Source organism: Rutilus rutilus, assembly GCF_951802725.1.
Source record: "Rutilus rutilus genome assembly, chromosome: 13".
Lineage (NCBI taxonomy): Eukaryota > Metazoa > Chordata > Actinopteri > Cypriniformes > Leuciscidae > Rutilus > Rutilus rutilus.
In genome coordinates, this window is record NC_140218.1 from 22,494,284 (window position 1) to 22,517,637 (window position 23,354).

The following is a 23,354-nucleotide window of genomic DNA, read 5'->3' on the forward strand; positions in this document are numbered from 1 at the left end:
CAAAAGAATTAAAATTCTGTCAGTTACTCACCCTCGTGTCATTCCAATGACTTTCTTTTTTCAAAAGAAGATATTTCAAAACTAAATGGACAACATTGGACCCCATTGACTTTGATTGTATGTATGTATGCTTTCATGGTCACCATGATTTTGCCAAGTAAGATTTTTGTTGATCCTGGAACAACATTCCTTTCAGAAAATGTAGTCCTAACCCTACCCCTAAGCCTAAACTTACCCATAACTTATCCCTAAAATCAGAGGGAAATGATAGGTAAATAACACTGATGTAGAAGCATCTAACCCTGGTTGTAAACCTAAACTAGACATAAACTGTAAACTTGCCCCCTCAAATCTGACTGATTAATTGGAATGATATTAATCCTGGCATAACAGACGTAGGCCAGTAAGAGCTGTGCGTGTAAACCTCACTCCCCTGGCCTCAAGTGGCCCCCCAGCGGCAAGAGGCTGTGGTCTATTGTGTCCTTGTTAGCGCACCCGCCTCCCATGCCAGAGACCCCGGTTTGAATCCTGCTCTGAGCAGGTAGAGTAGGACCGGTGACATTTGGTGCCGTGACCCGGATGGGAGTGAGGTTTAGGAGGGTGAGTGTAACAGACGTAGGCCAGTAAGGGCTGTGCATGTAAACCTCAAGAAATGCGCTAGCAATTGACGCTAGAGGCTGCCAACCTCCCACTCCACAGCAACCCCGATTCGAGTCCGGGTCACACACCACGTGTAACCAGTGGCTCGCGACACCAGTTACAAACACTTTAGTTCTGCATTGTGTAGCTTGTGGAGTTGTTGGACACGGGACAGCAGGCAGCAGTTTATCTGGATCTTTTATTCCCTCTCCCATGCAAGTACAATACAAACAGGCCAGAAAAAGAGGAGCCCGAAACAAACTCTCCCATTCAGTTACAATGCAAAAGGGAAGAGGCGGAGACAGAACAGGAAGTTGATTCTTGACCACACATCAATTAAAGGAGAAAGCACTCATTTCGGGCAACTACATCAGGAATATGTAAATGAACAATTTTGTGTGATTTCTACTAAACAATACATGCAATTAACAGTATAATTTTTATACCCATTACTTGAACATGTTGCACTTGGTGAAAATTACCATGTGGATCATACATGTTTGGAATGACATGAGGTTGAGTAAATTATTTCATTTTAGGTGAACTATCCCTTTAAGTTTTGTATACAGAATGACAGTAATGGCTCTTGATTCAATAAAACACATTTTGAACTGCATTTCAGTCAACTGCAGACACTACTTTAGTATTTTATAGTGTCATACCTGTACTCTGGCCTCTGTGAGCTTGGTTCTCTGGGCTAGTTCCTCTCTGGTGTAGATGTCTGGGTAGTGTGTCCTTTCAAAGGCCTTCTCCAGTTCTTCCAGCTGCTCGGCTGTGAAAGTGGTCCGGCTGCGCCTCTGCTTCCTCTTCAGGGGAAGGTCCGGTTCAGACTCCACTTCCGAGCCTTCATCCATTCGACCTATCAGAGAGGATAGAGAACGAAAGAACTGAGTGCGTTGTGAACGCCACTATAGGAGTATAAGGCATCTACTTTCCATAGAGATGCACTTCCCAGAAAGCTCTCTGCTCATGAACACTGTCATGATCATACTAATTTTGATGTGTGAATGAATGTAGACCCCCCCCAATAAAAACAGATGGATGGCGGTATGGTGAAATGTAATGGATTCATGTGGCTTTCAAGCGAATATTATTTCAATGCACAGCTATTTATATAAGCGAAGCTCTTGTAAATACAATCCCACATCAGTGCGCATCCCAGTTCGCCCCGAGGCCATAGAGGGAAAAGGGGGGAGTTAATCTCCACAGACCACCTTAGCGATCCTTGTACCGGTATTCTGTGCTAAAATTGAAACAAAACTGGCAGTTTGCAAATAACTCAAGTATACGATTGAGAACATTTCACTAAATGCCATCCGCAATATATTCTTGCAGTCTTTAAAATACGAGCGGTGGATTATCTATCAAATGCAGCCATGTCAACTATAGCATTTCTGTTTAGTGGTTAGCTGGAGAAAAGATGAGAAACAATAAGCCCAAATCTGATCTAATGCAAACCAGAGGTGTGTGGGTGGCAATTCAAGCTGAGTAGCTTAGTGATGAAACAAAAATGACACATTAGCTTATCCGTGCTGTGCAAAACAGTGACCTTTATACAGGTGTGTGAATTTCATTGCTAACTTTTTTGCAGCAGGCATTAATATTAATAGGTCTAGATTAAGTATGCTGGCGAAAAAAAAAAACTCACTAACAACAGAGTTTCCTTCTTCCCATTCTTTAGTCACATCAAGACCGTTTCCACATATAACAGGGAAGATCTTACAGCCTGTTTTTATCATTTCATTTGAGTTGATTCCTTATTTATTTCCAGTTTGGCTGGCACTGGGCTGATCCTTGAAAATCCCTTCAGCAGCATTGGGGGCCTAGCTCGGCAGACACTGGCCTTAATCCAGGCCATGACTTCCCGCTAAATTGAAGCAATTCTACATTAGTGATGGCTGAACCCTAGCTTCTTATTGGCTAATGCTGGTGTGGGCTTCCAAGACTGGCCCCTCTGAATATGGTTGATTATATAGGAGCCGAGTGGGCTGCGCTCTGCCTTTCCTTATACGTTAGGGATGTTTTTTTGCCCAAATAATCGCAATTCATCTAAATTAATCTGATATTGATTTGTACAAATTTGAAAAAAATCTCTTAAAATGAACATTTGACATTCATTGAACTGTTTCAATATACAAAAGGTTCTTTATAGTGGAAAAAGGTTCTTCAGATTATTAAATTCTTTACACTAAGAAAAAAATGTTATAAGAACTGTTCCGTGAAAGGTTATTTGGGGTACTGAAAATTGCTATTCTATGGCTTTGCTGTGAAAATTTGTAACCTTTTGTTTAAGAGTGTGTGTTCTCTGTGTACTTTATAGCATTAGCAGAATGAGTATTCCTTCAAAATAAAATTAACAAAATGGACATTATACATTATTTAATTGAATCAGGAAATCTAGCCTATATCAAAGCCCAGCCCTACACAATTTAACAGTGAGCTTCAGAACATATATTTTACACCCTAAACATCCACTTTTTACCAGGGTCATTGGAAAGACTCAGTAGAGTAAGAACTGGTTTTTCAGGCTAAGTGAAACACAACTGGGATTTGAGAAGTAATTCAATGACAGTAAAACTTGTAGATGACAGCAGATCAGTTCATTCTGATTCTACACCATAGGGCACCTTGAGGAATATAAATTCTTACAAAAAATCATGTTTGAAAATTTTTTAAATTGGTTTTATTCATTTAACCAAAAAAGTTTTTTTTATTCCCCAGATTTTACATTTCTAGTCAAACAAAATGTCATGTTTTTTCTTTGCCAGTGTCACCTGACATTGGTTTGGTTACAACAACAAATGCTAACCAAGGGCAACACCAGATTACAGAATGAATATGTTTGCAAGTCACTATATTTGTTTGTTGGACGATTGGACAGAAAGTCCCAAAAATAGCCTCCAAACAAAAGCCCAACAATGAAAGAGCCATCAAAGTGGCTTCGACTCCAGGCCAGCTCTGTCTTTTAATTAAACAAGGAATTATGGGATTACAGGGAGGTTCTCATTACAGGCCACTTGAGGAGTCCTCTGGTAGATGTCTTTTTGTCTCCCAGAGCTCACGCTCAGGAATTCTCGACGGATTACACATGGCCGTAGGACATGAGGCCGCATTAATTAAATCAATTCCTTTGCCTTTTCTTTTAAGATTCATTTTGCCAGAATTCTCCCCTCATCCAAACACTCAGCTAAAAACATACTCAAGTATACATATATATTGGAACTCATGTTCTTTAAATCCTTTTGTTGGTTTTGGAGAAATTGTGACAAAGTGATTTGGTTTTGACTCGCCATGACGACCACTTAAGGCTGGTGCAGTGATCTATACTGATTGTTTTTTTCCAAAAGGTAGCCACCACTTTCATTGAAGACACAACATGGAATTTATTTTTCTTCCCTACATGCTGCTAGCACTAGTAACTACCCAGAAAGAAAAACCATCATGCCGTTTCAAACCTGCATTTCTTTTCTTCTATGGACCACAAAAGAAGAAATTGTGAAGAATGTTTTTGTCCATGCAATGAAAGTCAATGGGGTCCAAAACAAAACTGCCATATAGACAAAAAAAACATATCTTAATTTAATTTCAACAGATGAAAAAATCATGAGGGTGAATAAATAATCCAGTGAACTTGTGGAATAAATAATCCAGTGAATCCAGTCAATCCTCTACTTGTGGTAGAAGATCAAACTTGACTACCATTTAAAAGTTTGGGGACAATTTTTTTATTTAAAGATATTATTACTTTTATTCAGAATGGAATTCAATTGACCAAGAGTGACAGCAAAGACGTTTAGGTTACAAAGGATTTCTACTTCAATCACATGTTCTTTTGAACTTTTAATTCGTTCAATTTTCAACATTGTTAAGAAATGTTTCGTGAGCAACAAATCAGCCTTTTACAATGATTTCTAAATAGTGTATATCCAGCCACAATTACCAAAGCAGATTTGTTTCGAGACAAGCCATCAGCTTCTCGGTTTCCCCACATTTTTACCTTCAGACAGATGAATGAAAATCAGGGGGACAAATCTAAGAAACCCAATCTGAAAGTCTACAAGCTTGATGCAGTGGTCCCTGCATGACTGATGACTATGTTTTCTGCCACATCTCATTCTGCCCTTGTCACAACAATTACGATGTCATTTAGCTGCCATAACAGAAAACCCACAAGCTGCTCCTCAGCCAGCCCTGCAGAGACAGATAAAACCAGAATAAGTTTGACAGCACTCTCCTGCTAAAGGTCAGCATCTATCGCTCTCCTACTCGTAGTATAATGAGGACAGGATTATGGAAATGAAACAGACGCTGATGCAGATATGCGTCTAAACCTGGACCTCATCTTTGTCTCTGCGAGATCCCGCGATTGACATGCTGGGTCCCATCACACGAATGAGACCATGGCAAGTACCCAGATCTGTCGAATGTGCTGCGGCATAAATATAACAGAGTATGAAACATTTTGTCTCTGATGGCCTGGAGCAGACAGCAGCGAAAGCTTTTGAATAAAAGGTAAATAGAGCAAAAACTGGGTTTTAAAAATAAAAAGAGCGCTTTGGCCAAACCACTAATCGGAAAAGAACAGGAACATTTAATTACAATAAGACAACACTCGTAAATCTATTAAAAAGTTGAAGGAACGCTGATAAAATGTTTTTATCTTAAAATGTGGGCTTAATTAAAAATTCCCTGTGAATATTACTCCTTTATCCATGTAGTCCTCCAGGGTTCCCAGGATATTGTTCAACTCAATATGTTTCAAGCAAAAGGATGCAAAAACACGGCATGATTTTCGAACCGAACAAGATAATCTGACAGCAAATGAGCGATGTTTTCATTCAAACAAGCTCTGACAAGAACCCAAATCCTATTATTTTACGAACTTAAAATTGTCTCTTTGCATCCCTTCAGTTATTAAGAGTGAACGTGCCCCATGGGATCAACCTGATTTGAAGCACTTACACATCAAAGGCAGTTAATCAGAGGAGAATTGGCCTAATATATCTTGAATAGGAATTCGATTAAAAGCCCTTTGGTGAAACTGAACCAGAAGAGTGGCTGTAACACTTTCAAACTGATTCACGTAGATTTGCTTCATACAGCCAACCTGACTGAGCTTTTTTTGTTGACAGCTGGGCATAAAACTCCCCGAGAGGCTACACGGCGGACAGTGATTAACCGTTACGGGTGAGGAGTGACTAAGGCCAAAGAGAAGTCATGACCACCCAACATAAGCCTTCAGACCATTTCCATCACCGATGAGCCTGTGAGCAGATGGGATATTCATCATCACGGCCACACTCAGACCTCTTTCTCCTCTCTGTTGTCTTTTTATTTTCATTCCCTCGTTCTCGCTCTCGCTCTCCCTCGCCCTAACCTTTCCTGCCACAGTTTCTGTGTAAAGAACTAAAGGGCCTCGGGTAAAGTGTTCGTCCACAGCTGCACATTCCACTAAGCTTAGCATGGTAGCACACATTTACACATTTGTCTTCATCAGAGTTGGCTCTCAAAACAATATTGTACTCAGGTTGGTCCGGTATTTCTGAGGCACACAACTGGCCTCCTTGTTTCAGACACATATGTACTCATCTTTGAGAGTCCAACTGGGTAAATCACACCAATCATTGTCCCATTTATTTCTAAATTATTACACGTATACATTCATATGTGGATCTATTTACAACTGCTGTTTCGTTCAAACTGTCATCCAAACATATCTGCACTCTCGGGCTATATGAATAAAATACTGTATAGATATATTCTTGCTGCCGCTTACACATTAATTTGCTCTTGCTTCCAAACAATCTCTGCGATTTAAAGTTATAAAAACCATAACCTAAAGAAAATGTCTGTGGTGTTTGCCAGTCTCCACAATGCAAGGAGGTTCTAGGTAGTTACCATTAGTGATACACCTACATTTTGATAACCAAAAACCAATTTGACTGCAACAACAAAAAATCATTTTCCGTTTAGCCTAAATCATTGATCGAAACAGTGATCAATGACGCGTTACACGACTATATCAGTGTCTATTTCGTACACACAACATGGACTACAAGTAAACATGTTAGCAGAGTAGATGCATTACACAGTGACCAAAAATTATGATTAATAATTATTATAATAAGTAAAATTTGTGGCGGCTCATTGCTTAAAAATTGTACTACAACTGGTTTATCATCTTTAAACACGACACCCTGAACAGCATAAGGAGTACAATTACCCAATCACCCAAATTTAAATACAGAAAATGTATTTCCAGTTTTTGGCTAGAGCCGAAACGTTTTTCAACTTTATCTCCTGTCTATAATAAAAGATTTTTAGAGTGCAGACTTTTGGTGTATTCATTTTGCTGTAAGTTGGTTGCTATGTGGTATACTTACTGGCCCAAGTCAAAAGATGCCATCCCATAGTCTCTATGATATTGTGGGCCATACATATGACTGAGGACCCTTCTTCAGTGTCAGTCAAGGGGATTGTTTTCACTGCCTTATTGTCCAATAATCATAAATTTGATTTAAAAAGCCACACAGTTTGATGAATCATTTATGTTTGCAGCACAGTGTAGGATAAGTTATTTACGTGCCACAGTTTAATACCTATGTGATTAGGAATTGACATAGTAAAAGTATGAGCAAAAGTAATGGTGATGTTACTAATTCATTTGGGTTATTCCAAACATTAATCAAATCAAATACATTACAATGCTGAAAAACTGATGATGGTCAAACTTAATAGCATTTATTATTCAACACTAAAAACTATAACACCGTTAACCGTAATGAATTGATTTTTTTCCTGAATGCTACAAAACCAAAACACAATGGTCCTGCTCAGTTCAGATTTGCTTTCTGCTTCACATTCATTAATTTCTTTCCATGGAATAAAAGAGGGAAAGCGGCGTAATTTTGGCTCCCACAACAAACAATTAGCCCTCTTTTCTTTTTTTAGCATTCAAAAACATTTGAGAGAAAGAGAGGGAAGATGTGAAGGAGAGGTGATGGGTGATGCTCTTTTATAGGTCCTGTCATGTGTATGAAGGCTCAGTGGGCTTTTTGTCCAGCATGCCTGTGTGAGAGTGTGCTCACCTTAAACAACAGAGAGACTCGGGGGCCTCCGTGGCCTTTCAGGCCCAATAGAAGACGCACCTTAGGGGGCCATTTAAGCCTGAAAAGAGGCCTGACAACCCTGTGCAGCTCTGAGGGCATCAATAAATGCTGACATATTGACTCTCTGTGCCCAAGCGCCACTGGAAAATGCTGCCTGAATATGAATCCATTTAGGAGCAGGGAATAGGGGGTGGCAGTGCAGGGAGACAGCGAGAGGGAGACTCCAAGGATGGCTTGTGTCTCTTGGGTTTTGAACGTTCTGGAATGTGGTGACTGAAAGGGAGTTTTGACAATGAAACTATAACTATTGACAGATAGGATAAAGAATGTGGAACATGGAATATGTTAGGATTAATAAGACCTACTTTGGATATCATGTTAAAGAAATCATGTTTTGCTTTAGTTATCAGATCCACACAGAACATCAATGTGAAGATCACATCTGTTCTGCTGTATTTCGCTACACTGCTATTTAAGAACAACTCTGAAATGGTTCTTAAAATATCTTTAGGCAATTGGGAGGCGGGGGGTTTTCTTTATAGATATGTGCAGCGCTGTCAATTTGTTGGGAAGTGCTGACTTAACTTGGTCAATGGAAGCCGGAGAGAGCTCTAATTTAGTTTCTAGCTGCGAGAAACTGAAAGGCAGGTGTCCGTTTACTTCCCATCTCATTCTTTCTTTTTCATATTGAGTTTTCATTTCCTGGGATTGAGATCCCGCTAATTGAGGTCAAAAGCAATCAGCACCGTGGAACTTAATCAAATATCTAAAAGGTGAGAAAGACGACAAAATCAGCCATTTAACCTACCGTGCCTATAGCTTATTAAACTACAGTGTGTGTGTGTGTGTGTGTGTGTGTGTCAGAGAGGACTGAAAAATGAGCATAATTCATCCTTCAGCACATTTCAGTTGGAACAGGAATCTGTACACCATGTAAGATTTTAACTGCCCCACATGATACATTATAAGCAGAAAATGAATTTACTCATCTTCATATTGTTTCAAACTGAAAAAAAAAAATGTGGTGTAGGATTTACTTTAAAACAATTTTCACCCAGAAATTGCTAGTAAATACCCACAAATAATCACAAAGAAATGGCAAGTAAAACAGTAAATTAATCTCGAAATTGAAGAAAGACTGCAATAGTGTTTTCTTGTAAAACGTACTCTAATAATCTTTACTTTATTCTCAAGAACAAAAAAATATATATATTTTGAAAATTTTCATTTTTGTTCGTACAATAAAAGTTAATGTGGTACAATGTCATTTTGGGCCCATTTTCTTTCATTGCAGAAGAAAAAAACAAAGTCATACAGGTGGAATGACAAATTAATTTTCTGTTTTTGAGTCAACTATTCTTAGTTCCCCAGTCATAAATATTAGAACCAGCTCTGACACAAAATGCCATTGTTAATATCCACTGGCCTCAGATAAAAGTTTCCTTGTATTACTGCAATAAAGTAAATTTGCAGAAAACTTTATGCTTCTCCATGTGAGGCCTTCCCTGTAAATACTTACAGTAAAACTGCAGCTGAACTTAATTCCATCCTCACAAAGATGTGTGTGTTATCATGGCTTTATGTCTTAGCAAACTACCATTTATTAAATGCAAAGCCTTCATCCGCTTTTCCCACAGCGGTGGCGTGTGTCTCTTCTTGAGATAAAACAGTTGCATAAACAAAAAAAATGCTGAATGTCAATTTTACCACTGACTTAGCTTATGGGAAATAAATCTTAATATATCAATGTGAGCTTTAAGTGGACAGCCTAGGGCTTAAATACAAATGCCAAAAGTGAAAATAAATAATAATAAAAAGCCATAATCATATTTCCTAAAGAAAAGCAAATAAATAGTCAGAGATGAAGAAAAAGTGATTTGAAATGCATCTATATATTGCATCTTAAAGAAGAGGTAAGCTTTTCTTTGAGCGGTCTGTCAAAACACAGACCCTATAACATAAATGAGGGGCTCTGATGTCTTTACGTGCAAACCCGCTAAATACAATTCAATGGGGGGCCATAATAACTCAACGCTGCACCCAGAACAGTTTTGAAATGACAAATCTCATATCAAGAGATGCAAAAAAACTGTGAGCAGTAGGCTACTTGCTTTTGTATACTGCAGGGTGAGAGAAAAAAGTCCATGTGGAAAGAGTAGCCTGAAGAAAAACTGACAATGGCTGCATAAATAAGCCCATTAGTTAAAAATGTACGACAAGTGCCTTGTTTGAAGCCAGCATGGGGAGAGGGGAGCGGGCTAGACTCCCTCACAGCTGCCCGGCCCCTCTGCTGCTCTCACACTGCCCAGCACATTCACCATTTAAGTTGGTGGAAAAATCTGAGCAAATTTCTGATTTGCAACACTCTAGGAACATGTTTATTGTCTTTGTGTGAGTGCAAAACACACATATAAATAAAGCTAATGAAGAATCTCGGGGTGAAGCCGCTAAAGAGCATAAAATGAGAAATTTTATGGCCATAAGTAGCGTGGGCTGACGCTGATTTTTAAGCCATTGGACCATGTGGTTCGGCACTAATCACAGGACTGATGCAGCGCAATTGCCCTCCTCACTTAATTACTGTTACCTATAAAATGGGCCATGCTTCTTTAACTGGACAGATTTCTAAGGGTTTTTTTTTGTTACCAGAACATATTATTATGGAAGTGCCAACAGTTATTCGTAATCATGGTCTTTAGATTTAAAATCTAACTTCCATCATGAGAATTTTAGGGTTAAAAGACCTTTTAAAGGGCTTTACATAACACCATTTTCAACTAAAAACAGAAAACGTTTTTTACAACGTCATTTACAAAACAGTGTCATTTTGGGGGCCTGAAAATGCAATGTTTTGAAACGGGGTTCAAAGTGCACGTTTTTGAAAATTATTCAGTTATCGTTTCCGTGTAAACTACAAAAACATGTTTTTTTTCAAAACGGTGAAGCAATGCGCATATTACGTGTTCAATAGGCGCATAGTGTTTCTTTACAAAGTGGCATCACCACCTACTGGCCTAGCATGCATAATACAGCGTTTTTAGTCGTTTTCGCGAATCCGTGTGAACGAGGATCGTTTTGACAACGTTGTCGTCTGCACGCGAAAAACGCGAAGGAAAACCTTTTCCGTTTTAAGTGCATCGCTATCATGTAAATGTGGTGTAGTCTACGTGATACGCAGGTATACGCCGTATACCCACTAGAAAAGGCCAAGGATTTGCGTATACCCACTTAAAAAAAGCGTGAGGATACGTATCAACTTCGTTTTGTGTCAGAACTTTCACACTTTCATTCATAAATTCACCCCGTCTGTGTTTGCGAAGCGACGGATCGAATCGCGGAATCCAGTCACAAATGGAACTTGATATATAAAGCAGACCGTCACGGAATTAGGCTATTTTTGAATGAATAAATCAAAAGTAGCTGCTGTACAATGAATCAAATCTCGATATGGACTAGTAGTGTCTATGAATATTAAAGCTAAAAGAGACTGCAGTTGTTCTACGCGTCTCTGGGAATGAGCGCTCAGTGTATGCTCCACTACACACACACACACACACACACACACACACACAGAAGCACGCGTGACTCACGCTCGTGGTGTTTTCAGCGTTTCACTGTATTGAGACATGATGTAAGCTACACATGTGCATTTCATCGCAGAGCTGCTATGAAAGTCACTTGATGAGAATTTCACCATTTCATTTGATAAAACTATCGTCATTCATTCGTTTCATATACACACAGAAACTGTTATGTCTTTACGACAACCTGTCAAAATAAAAGTTCTGTATAACTTGAAGAAATTATAACAGAAATATATTACTATTGCACAGAGTATACTTCAGGCCTAATAATAATAATAATAGTTTATTAAAACACACAGAAACTCAAATGTCTACAACCCACCAAAATAAAAGTTCGGTCTAACTCAAATTAATTAGAAAGGAATTGCACAGTAAAATGTATTTTAAAATAACATTTTTTTCAAAAACACCATTTCTAAAAGTAAATTTGTATTTGTGCCTATAATGTTTTTAAATTGTTGATAATTGTCAACTGATAAAACCTGTGCTTCAGGGACCATATTCATATAACAAATAAATAAGTTGATAACACTTAATATTTCATAATGCTCTCAATTACATGTCGATGCATACCGTATGCATTAGTGAGTGTGGTGGTGCTTATGGGGTGACGCCCTGGGCTGGGTGAGTATGCGGCGGCGGGGGGGGAGCTGGGGGTGTTATATTAGAGTATACTCACTACAAAAAACTAGACTACACCACTGAATGTAACCTTATATTACTGTAGCCTACTGACTTTTTATCTTGTGCCAGACTGAGTAACACGATATGAACAATTAAGATCAAGTGACTAAATTATTGCTCAAGACTAAAACACCAATCAAATCAACAGTTTTATATTATTATAGTGCATATACTATATTTTCACAATAGATGTAATTTCATCCCAGAGAGATTCATCAACTTGTTAGCTGATACAGCTATTAAAATATACTGATGTAAACAAAGTGCTGCAATGAAGGAATTAAATACATTTTCATTATCAATCCCTTACAAACATAGAATCTTATCCATTACAATTACACAAAACATCTGTAATGAGGAAAACACTTGTTTGTACACATCGCTCTGTTTCTGAAAGACTTGTTTTTGGAGCTGGCAATGTGAAAGCCATTCTCATTTTTTTGCCAAAACTAAATTGCTTTGATTCATGTCTAAACAGAGTCAACATTGTGGACCGGAGGAGAATGCAATTATACTTCTCGTGCCAGACAGAAAGCAATGCATGCTTCCTCGGCTTTCACTGGCCTCTTTATGGGTCCTCAAAAAATAACTCAATATAGACATGATATGTTGTTTGCGTAAAGGGACAAGTAAACAAGGCTGCTTGAAAACAACACAGAGAAGACAACCGGAGGGTATAAATGAATGCTATAGTATAAAACAAAGAAGTTACAGAAAGAGAAAAAGTTTCTGGCCCTTTATTTGTTTTCAACATCAAACTGCCTCAACCTGATCTGTAAACTCACAGCTGAAATGCACATCACAATAAACTCAAAATAAAGACAAACATTGCCAATAATCTAAACCATTAAATAAATAAACATTGTGTCTCGTGCTCTTTTAATTGCAAACAAGTATTTGAAAATAAAGCAATCGAATCTATTAAATTATTTGGTCAAATGTAGATTCCTAATTCATTTAAACAGTGCTATTTAACCAGATATGGCATTAAAGTTGAAAAATTAAACACACCGCGTGTCTACATTTTGAAACCTTAAACCTTTACATGGAAGCCCTATAAATCCCATTGCCTGCATTAAGACAAAATTCAAATCCTACAAACAGGCAATTTCAAGTCATTCACTTGGAAAATGCTCTGTTTAAAATGTCAAAAGGAGGGTGACTCTTTTCTTGTGCTCTTAGATTACCATATTTCTCTCAGGCTTGTGACACCTGCAGCCCACTGAGGGCGTGCAGAACATAGGACTTTACTTCAAACAGCCCAAAGGGCTGTGGGTTTGGGTATTGACTGGGACTGAGCTCGTCCAGCTTGGACCCCTCCTACCGCAGATGTACATTAATGCAGGAGAAATACAAATCTGGGCAGCAGAAAGAAAGGCAGTTCCTTTTAACATGCTGTTGTCTAGCTTGATCGTGTCAGTTTGAGGGAGCCCATTCAAAGGTATTCATGCATCTGCTTTTGAGGAACAATGGCAGCTAGTTTATAAACTGTCTCTTTTGGCTGCCTAAAGGCTTTAGACACCATTGTTTTGCTCCTCTTAATAAACTTTTGGAGGAGTTCATCAACTTGCCTGAATAGCCTACGCAGAGAGGCCAAAGACACAAAATAACAGACGGTTGGCTTTCCCCTTTTCTTTCTCCCTTTTGAAGTGACTGTCTTTAAATCAGGAAAGAGGGCTGTCAGACACCAGAATAATTTTTGGTCAAACAAAAAAGCAAACCGCTGAAGGAACAAAAGTTAATTCACAGAAGAATGGAGGACTTGACTTTTTTAATGAAACTGATAGAGGTGCACCTTGAAACATGGTTTAAACTCTCTAACATCACATGGTCGATTTGTTCCTACATTAATTAATGAGCTAAATGATAATTAATGGCCTCCATTATGCAAATCTTGATGGGATTTTAGTCAGAGCAGCTTGAATTCAAGTAGGCTACTTTTTGTCTTATAGGTCAAGTAAAAACGTTTACTACAAATTAGTCTAAACTTCAGGCCAGAAAAACAACAACACTGAAATAGACAAAAATGTTCGCTTTTTAATTTTTGCTTATTTAAATTTGATTTATAAAATAACAGAGCCATACTTTTTTTCTTTTTTTTCTTAAAAATAAATAAATAGGCTACACATTATGCCCAATAGGCTATTTCGACTTCCATTTTCAAACAGAGCCAATCCCGTTATTTTTGTCTATTCAATGACCCTACATTAATAGTGTTTATTTAGCGCATTTGTACACGGACACCTGCAGTGGATAAAAAATGTCGGAGCAAATTCTCATTTGCCCAAAACACGTATACGTGGACCTATCCGTTTCAACATGTGTCCTCAAAAAGTTATAGATCTATCGACAAATGGTTACTTTTCCTTTGGTCTGTTTATGAGTGCCCTGAACCACGTTTGGCACTCCTTCTTTGTGGAAGGATTCCCTTTTGTTAGATGATCAGTCTCCCATTGGGTCTCCAGACAGGATTCTTGGCATTTGTCGGCAAAAATGAAAGAAGGATTAAGGAATGGCTACTGAACACTCCATGGTAAAGGAGTGGGCAGCAATTCCCCCGATTCAACCCCCCCTCTTCCACTTTGGTAACTCCTCTTTTCGTATATTTGTATTCCCAAAGAGGCCATTAAAGCTGGTTTGAAAGCGATACGAACAATAAGATCAAAATCAACAAGTCGAGTCGTATGTTGAACGTTTGCAAGTCTTTGCTTGTTTCCTTAATTTGAACACCCATAAGAGGCAATTAAAGCATAGCCTACATATATTAATTGCCTTTTTTGCCAATAATTCCGTCAGATTTTTACGCATATCCAATATTGTTGAAATGCGTTTATATGACAATTTAGTCGTGTTATTTTTACTCGCGGCTACTCAATATATTCCTAATATTTTGCAGCTACAGCCTGCTATAAAATATGATGTATAAAATATTATATAAAATATTATGTCATGCTACATTCACGTAGTTTCAGAAATAAAGTAACAACTGGCTTATTTACATAGCCTAGTTCTCAACCGATCCGCGATGTTGATTTCGAAATGGTATTTAAATGTCTTTTGGACTAATGAATGAAACATCTAGGTTTTTACATGGGGTCACCAAGAGTCCCGTGCTCTTCCACTTATACAGGGCACCGTATACAGCGCAAAAGCGATGGCGAGTCCAGGGCATCAAAAACACTTTTGTGACATTACATAGGAAGCCCGGAGGCCAATACATTTATTAGTGTCAGCAGGAGCTTTCCCTAGTCGTTTGTTCGTTTTGTTCTTCTGCTCTAACAGGATGCCAGCCCCCTCATCTCTATAGCACAGTGCAAATCTCTGACATCTAATTGTATGATTGCCCAAAACATCCTAGAGGTTGCAGGTATGTCAGGACTTCCTAATTGAAAACGTATTGGTTTCATTTTTATTAGTTTTGATTGTTATTGAGTGGAAAAGGATTGTGCGCTTACTTTTTATGAGAAGGGGGAAAAATCGCCATGTCTTCTACAGTGGACATATGAATTTCACTAAGTAGCCTATACCGAAATGTAAGATTGTCCCTTTCACAAAATAATAATAATAAAGAGAAAAACAGCTGATATCCAAAAGCCATTCGCCTATATGCGCTGAGATAGTCCTTGTCCCACATGGCAAGAAATATTTTAATTAATAGACAGGCCGTCTTGAAAGCAGCACTGGCAGTCTGTAATATGATGAACTCCCATTGTCGTGGTGTCACCACCAATGTTTCCGATAAGAAAAAGCACCCAAGGATCAAAGACTATAAGCCTCTCAATTTCCTCCAGACGCCTCGACTTTTCTGCACCTACTTTCTATTTTTTTTTCTTCCTCTCTCCCTTAAACATCTGAAACACACAAAATCCTCTTCATTGCATCTAGTATAGGATCCGCCCCAGGTTAACAGGTCAGCAAAGCTGTTGAAAATAATTGCATATTAATATTCTGTTCAAGGGGACTTACGCAATCTTTTGACATTTTCTAAATGATTAACGTCAAATTTATATTCTTAAAGACTGGCTGTGATATGACGCTATTCAGACACTTTGACTCGACAATTTTTGCCGTACACAATATTTAGAAATATTTATTAAACAATCCACATACAACATGCTATTTAATCAATGATAGACGGAAATAATCTATCAAAACGATCCCAAAACAATTTCAAGGAGAGAGGTGTAAGAGATGATTTTTAAAAGCTGTCAAGATGTTTGGAAAACAGAAACTGTATTCGACATTTTCCGACATTCGATTCGTTCCACGAATTAAAGACCTGGATTTGGTGCAGGCCGAATTTTTGTATGAACTGCATCCTGGGTGTACGTTTGGAAAATAATTTCCTCAGCAAAGTGCAGGACTGAAGTTAACTAGCATGTAATTCAGTTACACTGCAAATGTTTCACGAGGCAATGCCGCTGACACTAAACAGGCGCTCTGGTGTCATGATCTCTGGATTAGCATATTTCACAGCATAGTCTCATCATTAGACGATGATCTTGCGAAGAGATTGCTTATACAAACGCCAGACTTGTTCTATTATTCGGCAGAATTCTTACTGTCTCTCATTTCTGTCCAACAACAGTTTTATCATATTAGGCATATATGTGCATTTTAATAACATCTGCTAAGCATTCGAATAGCAGGAAACGCTTATAGCAGTGTCCACGTTACAACATATATAGCCTACATTTTACTTTGATAAATTATGTCTACTAACAGTGTAAGTACATACAGTGAAACACATAATACATGAACTTATTCTAACGTATTTTGTATTGAACTATAATTCTGTGAATATATTTGAATACTGTATTGTATAATAATACTAATAATAATAATATAAATATTAATATGAATAGTTATTTATTATTATTATTATTATTATTATTATTATTAAAAAACGCCCCCCATCTCAAACTTCCAATGAAATGTGTTGGGTATAGCAGTGTAGGGGAAAGGGGAGGTTAATCCGAGTTTAATACATTGATGCACAGCGCAGGACCGCGGCTGTGATGATTGTGTTATCTCTTCCCAACATTTGGGTCTCCCTCAATTTCAGCCCAGCCAAATAGCTGCGAGAAAGTGCAGATGGAGTGACTCTCGATGCCTGAGGAAAAAATATTAATAGCTAAATAACTTCCCCATACTTTCACTAAATCTCCCTCTCTTTCTCCCCCCCCCCCCCCCCCCCCCCCCATTCCAGATGGATTTGTTTGAAGTGGTCTCTCGACTCATCCCATGGTCTTCTTTCTTCAAACGAAGCTTATTTCAAAGTCTCAAGTATACAGTAACTTCGGTTTCTCTACAAATATCTGGGAACTACCCGCTTGCCAACACTTTGCATTCTTTCGATGTAATTGGTCTTTTGCAGCATTCTCGAAAGGAATGACGAATGCTAATTAAACATTCATCAATGCCGCCTTCATCTGCTATCGGAATTATCGTAAATAACCTACTAGTTTCCTTGTTAAAAAATTGGACATGAACGCCCTCTCAAGTCAAAATTTGAATGCGATGAGCTCGTAATCACGACTTCAGAAGTGGGAAGTAGGACATTTCCTATAGCACGTGAAGGCAAATATGCCTATCCGCCACACAGCAAAAAAAAAAAAAAACACACTAAGAAATGCACGTAATTCACCGATTTGCTTAAACGATTTTTTTTTCTCGTTCGTGGGATTAGTCCCTAAACGCCAATTGGTTTAACCAACTGATGTCAAATGGGCAAATCAGTCAATCTCCATTAATTGGCCGACAAATTTTTCTATGGGTCAAATGACATTTTATTGGTCGAGAAGGCTAAAGCGCCACATGTTCGCCGCCTTTCATACTCAGATTCAAACACTGATTTAAGGGTTATGTGAATGTCAGAACGTGAAAAATAGGAGCACAACAACTGTGAAAATTCGCTAAATAGCCTACAAAATGACAGGTATGCTTTGGGGGCAGCTCATTTCAGAAGTTACTAAATAGACAGACTTATGTTTTAAACCAGCATGATTAGACCCATTTATAGACAAAGAGTGGAGTTTTGGCTTGGTTATGAAGCCAGGACTCACTTCTCTTTGTTCAATAATTTCACACCCATAGTAATACAAAACTGCCCAATTTGTCCACAAATAGTCTGCTTGGGGTCTCATTCATTTGCCATGTATTTGTGCGTCAAATCAACTAAAATAGACCAAAAAATACAATAAAACAAATATACGAACAAGTGTGAGAAAAAGAAAAAAAATCACAAGAAATTGTGCCGAAGGCTAGCCAGTGAGGGCCGTTTAAAGATGAAAGCGAAGAGAAAGAAAAGGCTCAATTTAATCTGCTTTAAAACCTTTCAAAATAACGTTGTGCTTGGAACTCAGGCAGTGAGAGCTGATTGGGGATAAATAAGTTTCTTGCTATGCCTGTGAGCTATTACACCCATCTCCAACACAGCCGCTTGTTCAAAAGACACGTTTTCATTACGAACTCTAATAAGTCTTAACATTATTAAATGCCAGTTGGATGATCAAGTGAAACAAGCCCTGAGAAAAAAATCTTTTTAAGTCTTGAAAAATATTGCACTTTAGCCCCATCTCTCTTGTATGACACTGGATAAAGCTAAATGTGAAAAGACATTTCACAAAATGTAAGACAAATGTGGAGTAAATTTGGAGATGTAAATAAACATTAGGCTGCTGATATTTAGGCTACACAAATTATTCATGAATCCTAGCAGAAATGCATGCATTCATAAGTTTCAAATAGGCCTATTCATATTCTCAACCCACAGCGTTTAAGGCAATGGCAAAAATTTCTAATCACGGATTGTCACTTCGCATATCCGTAATCCAATAGCTGTGGCTCCTGCTGGCCTATGAATAAAGTCCACAGAGGTTGTATGAGGGTTTTGAGTTTGCGCGCGCACGCACACATACGCGTAAACACAAACGTGGGTTCTAAAACGATACAAATTTGAGATCAATCGAGCACACAGTCATGTTAAAGGCCATTTTAAATAGTGCAGAACGCATCCTCTGAATAAAAAAAAAAGCCTTTTGCCATATTTTAAAATTGAAAACATTATTATTCCATGTAAAAAAAATAAAAATAAATAAATGATTGAATACGAATAAAACCGACGAATTTCCTATAGCCTACCCTACCAATAACCGATTAATGTTGCATTAATTTTAATATTGAAATAACGTAATAGCGTAATGACGAGCCGAGCACCTCCTATCCAAACCACCTCTCTAAACGTCAGCTATAGAAACACAATGGTGATTCCAAAAAGAGCAGTGGGCATTTCCAAACAAGAATAAAACATTTTGCACCCTCCAAATCTCATTCTATTCCAACAGACGATTCCATAATATTACAAAACTATCTACCAGCAGGGTGTATTGAATAATTCATCTCTCTATAGTCCTCCTCTTGGCCTTTTGTTAAAAGTTTTTCCCCCCTTTACGGGTTTTTGAATGTGAAAGGAAGGCTTCATTCCTTCTTTCGAAGCCTTGCTTTAGATTCCTCGCTCCAAAAGAACTTCAGTGAAGCAGAGATCTTTGGACTGAGGTTCATCTTCAAGTGTAAAAAAAAAAAGCGACTGTCTCAAAACGACAATATTTTTTAGCACTATAATTTTAAGCAAACAATACGACTTGTCTTTTTGTGGTTAATTATTCTACCGAGATAAAACAATGGACACGGCTATAGCCTATAGACAATAGCTCAAAAAATAAACTATTGTGTTATTTCATAATAGTGAAAAAATAAAATAAAATCGAAACCACCTAAAAATTATTCATATTATTACAGTGTTGTTAGGGGAAATGCTCATTACTCTTTGCCAAGATGCAAGGTCTGTTAACGTGCGAATAAGCGTGCCGAATTATCGCGAGAACCAGCGGGCAATGCTGAACTTATGGGCTGTAATTGATATTGATTGCCACATCGGTCATCTGTCAGTTACCGTTTCCTCGGCGTCAAATCAAATGAGTCTGTTATACAAATAGATCAAGGCCTAAATACCATCCGTCAGAGCCAGTATAAATACACACTAAATCAAATTACTAAATGACAGTTGAACAAGCAGAGAAATCTCAAGCGATGGGAAAGACGCTGAGCACTGACACAAAAAGCACACACCGATTTATTGTGCAGATTTAACAGATGCCCAATAAACTCAAGCGCAAAGTTTATTTAAACAAGTAGTCAGGTGTTTTTCTTTTCTTTCTTTTTTTTTTCTTCTTCTGCATATAGCCTACAATCAGAAGACAATTTAAATGATTTACCTTTCTCTCCCAGTATGCCGTCAATGCTGTGCTTGGTTTTTTTCTCCCCACTGTCATCTTTTTTGTCGCAATCGTCCTCATCGTCTTTTTTGCCGAAACGCGCACGTAGAACCCGGCTGATAGAACTTACTGATGGGATAATTAAAATAATAATAATTATTATAGTAGGGAAATAATAATAATAATAATAATAATAATAACGTCAACATTACCTATACTTGTAATTTATAATTAATATAAACTATTATAGCCTACAAATAATAATAAAAATAATCTATTTTTATTTTCTGTTCAATTTGTTAAATTATGTACAAAATGATTGTGATAGAAATTACGCTGGAGGACATGAAAAAAAGGGGGTTGCTTACCAGATGAGGCCTCACCTGAGGGAACTGTACTTCTGTCACACACACCGTCCTTCAACAGTTTATCCCGAATCTCCCAACTAAACATGCCGGGATTTTCGCGCTTGTATTCTTCGATTCGTTTTTCCACGTCAGGTGTTGCCACCTGCTTTTGTGTTTGATAGAAAAGGAGAGGAGATTCAAAGAGAATGGAAAAATAGAAAGTGTGGGTGAAGAGGAAAAAAAAGAACAAATATTAGAACAAATTGTAGCCTAGCCTACATTAACGTGCTCAGTGTAAATATCCTTTTCTTCCTTTTACTTTTAATATGCTATCATCTTTTCTCAAACGTAGGTTTTAAAATGAAATAATTCATAAGCTAGACAAATAAAATGCACAAAATACAAAATACCCAGCTAATAATAATAATAATAATAAACTTACTCTGGGTTTACTTCCTCCTATTGCTCCAGGACGGATCGAACCAGTTTCTTGATACCGGCAGAGGATTTTGGACACACAACCGTGGGAAACGCGAAGTTGTCTGGAGATCACGCAGGGACGGATGCCGTGGTGAGCCATTTCAACTATTTTGTGACGGATATGATTTGGCAAAGGCCTGCCATTGATGAAAACTCCGCCAAGCTGATTCACTCGACCTTGACCCAGAGGAGTTGAAACTGCAGTAGAGAAATGGGAATTAAATCTAACTTTGGCTAGCTATCGCAAAGAATCCAGACATACATTTTCCTTTTTTTTTTTCTCTCGTCAAAAGGCGTCAAATAATAGGTTGGTTATAATAATAAATAGGGTAGGCTACTTGTATATTTGATAGGCTATACAAATATATCAAATAGCCTGCACGAGAAGCACTTTGTACTAATGGAATAAAACATTTTAGTTGAAATCTGTCTTACAAAAAAACACAATAACAAATAAAAAAATATATATTCTTCTAATAAAAATAAAAAAAGCAAATAAAAAAAATTGAATCAACTTAATGCTCTTGCTACTTACATTTCTTGACAAGCTGTTTGAAATTCGCAGTTGTTTTAAATTGTAAATTGTGTTTTCTGTCAATTACTGAAAGAAAATCTACTAGAGAATTTTGCATTTAATGTAATTTCACAGATTGCTCTTGAGTGGTCCTCTCGACCTGCTTCATTATTCGCATGTTGTTCAAATTATTAGTAGGCTATAATTCTTTGTGCATTCTGGATTCACTTGCGCCACTATAGATAACGTCAACAAATACAGTGACGGGTATGGCGTAGTATTTTAAAGTTTTATTTGAACCACTTTAATACGATCTTTGCCAGCAAGAAAATGGCCCTGAGAAAAAAAAAAAAAATTATTCTGATCCACTGAATCGCACGCTGATCATCAAAATGTAATAAAGCCACAAAAAGGGGGGAAAAAAACTTTCAGATGCGAAATCTCGGACATACGCATACATTCGATAATTTGGTAGGCTACACTCGCAAGTGAAAATATAGGCCTAGGCTACACTTTAAAGTATTAAAAAATTTTTTTATAATTTAAACCATTTTGACTAGAATAGGCCTAAATATGTAGCCTATCTTGCAGCCCTGATATTGTTTGCAACAATTAATTACAACAAAAGAAGGTATGCTACCCTACACCTGTCCAACCAACCTTCCAAGGGGAATCCAGTGCGGGGATAGTTTTGTCCCGGAGCCGGTCGCATCATTCGCGGTACTGTTCCCGGTAAAGATGACATTCTACTATTAACAAATGACGAGGCACAGTAAGGCTGATGATTAAACTGCGAAAGCAAGTCCAGACTTGTTGATGAATGTTTCCTTAATAACTAGAAATGCACTTAAGTCCTCTTTTCAAAAAAGGGAAAAAAAAAAAGATATCCAGCCAGACTATCGATGAGTTTGTGAAACCTCCAAAAAATCAAACAAAGATAAACACTGTCGTTTCGTGCGGAGGGGGTCATGAGCCAAATAACTACCGCAAGAACAAGATGCAGCGCGCGCCAGGGAGGGGGTACTCCAAACGCTCTCGAGTGAACAAAGGTTACTTAATTCTTTGCAGTGTTTTCTTAAAAGGTCTGATAGTTTTGGATGACAAAGTCTGCTTAGGGGTTGGGAGTAGTTGAAGTGGATAACTTTAGCGCGCGGTGTAGGAGGGGTGTCGCGCGCGCCGATAGGCTCTCGCAGTCTTCTTTTATTCATGTGGGCATGGAGGGGAACAAGCAAGTTTTTTTCGACCAATCACAAAAAGCACAGGGTAAGACAAACACGCACGAACACGCGGAGTGCCCAGCTTTTCATTTACTCCATCAGATTGCCTTTGAGCAGAAAACAATGCAAACATTTGATTGATCGCCTGCCATTTGTTGACAAGGGCTAAAAGTCATAAGCTAATAAAGCAGCACTTGTTAAGATAGGCCTAGGCATACTTTAAAAAATATATAGATAAGTGTGTTTTGTTCATTCATAGTGTCAGTATATTTACAGCCTACTTGGCCTTTCATTCAACACAAAACAATTGCAACGCAAATAGGCTGTTTTCATTATAGGCTCATATCAGTCCGTCGAATAAAATAAATCTTGTGTCTGTGCTAATTGAATTGTTCTGTTTTACTGTAACATAAAACCTTTAATTAAAGTAGCCTACAGATAAGCTAATAATGTTCCCGGTAGGACTTGAACGTTCAAACCGGGAATTGCCTATAAGCACAGCAA

At 37.9% G+C, this 23,354-nt stretch overlaps 1 protein-coding gene across 4 annotated transcripts in view; it reads right to left on the bottom strand.

The window, feature by feature from the left end:
- The window catches only part of pax7b (paired box 7b), a 56,313-nt gene extending 33,505 nt beyond the window's left edge, over positions 1 to 22,808 (bottom strand). The window contains exons 1-5 of one of the 4 annotated variants that reach the window (XM_084428265.1): positions 22,294 to 22,808; positions 21,082 to 21,317; positions 20,661 to 20,805; positions 20,293 to 20,421; positions 1,302 to 1,498 (exon numbers count right to left, since the gene is read on the bottom strand). In XM_084428265.1, the coding sequence (XP_084284391.1) occupies positions 1,302 to 1,498; positions 20,293 to 20,421; positions 20,661 to 20,805; positions 21,082 to 21,317; positions 22,294 to 22,378 (792 nt within the window). In that variant the 5' untranslated portion in view covers positions 22,379 to 22,808. The remainder of the gene's footprint in view (positions 1 to 1,301; positions 1,499 to 20,292; positions 20,422 to 20,660; positions 20,806 to 21,081; positions 21,318 to 22,293) is intronic. The other 3 variants (XM_084428266.1, XM_084428268.1, XM_084428267.1) reach the window with 3 other exon arrangements.
- Between the last annotated feature and the right edge of the window lie 546 nt (positions 22,809 to 23,354).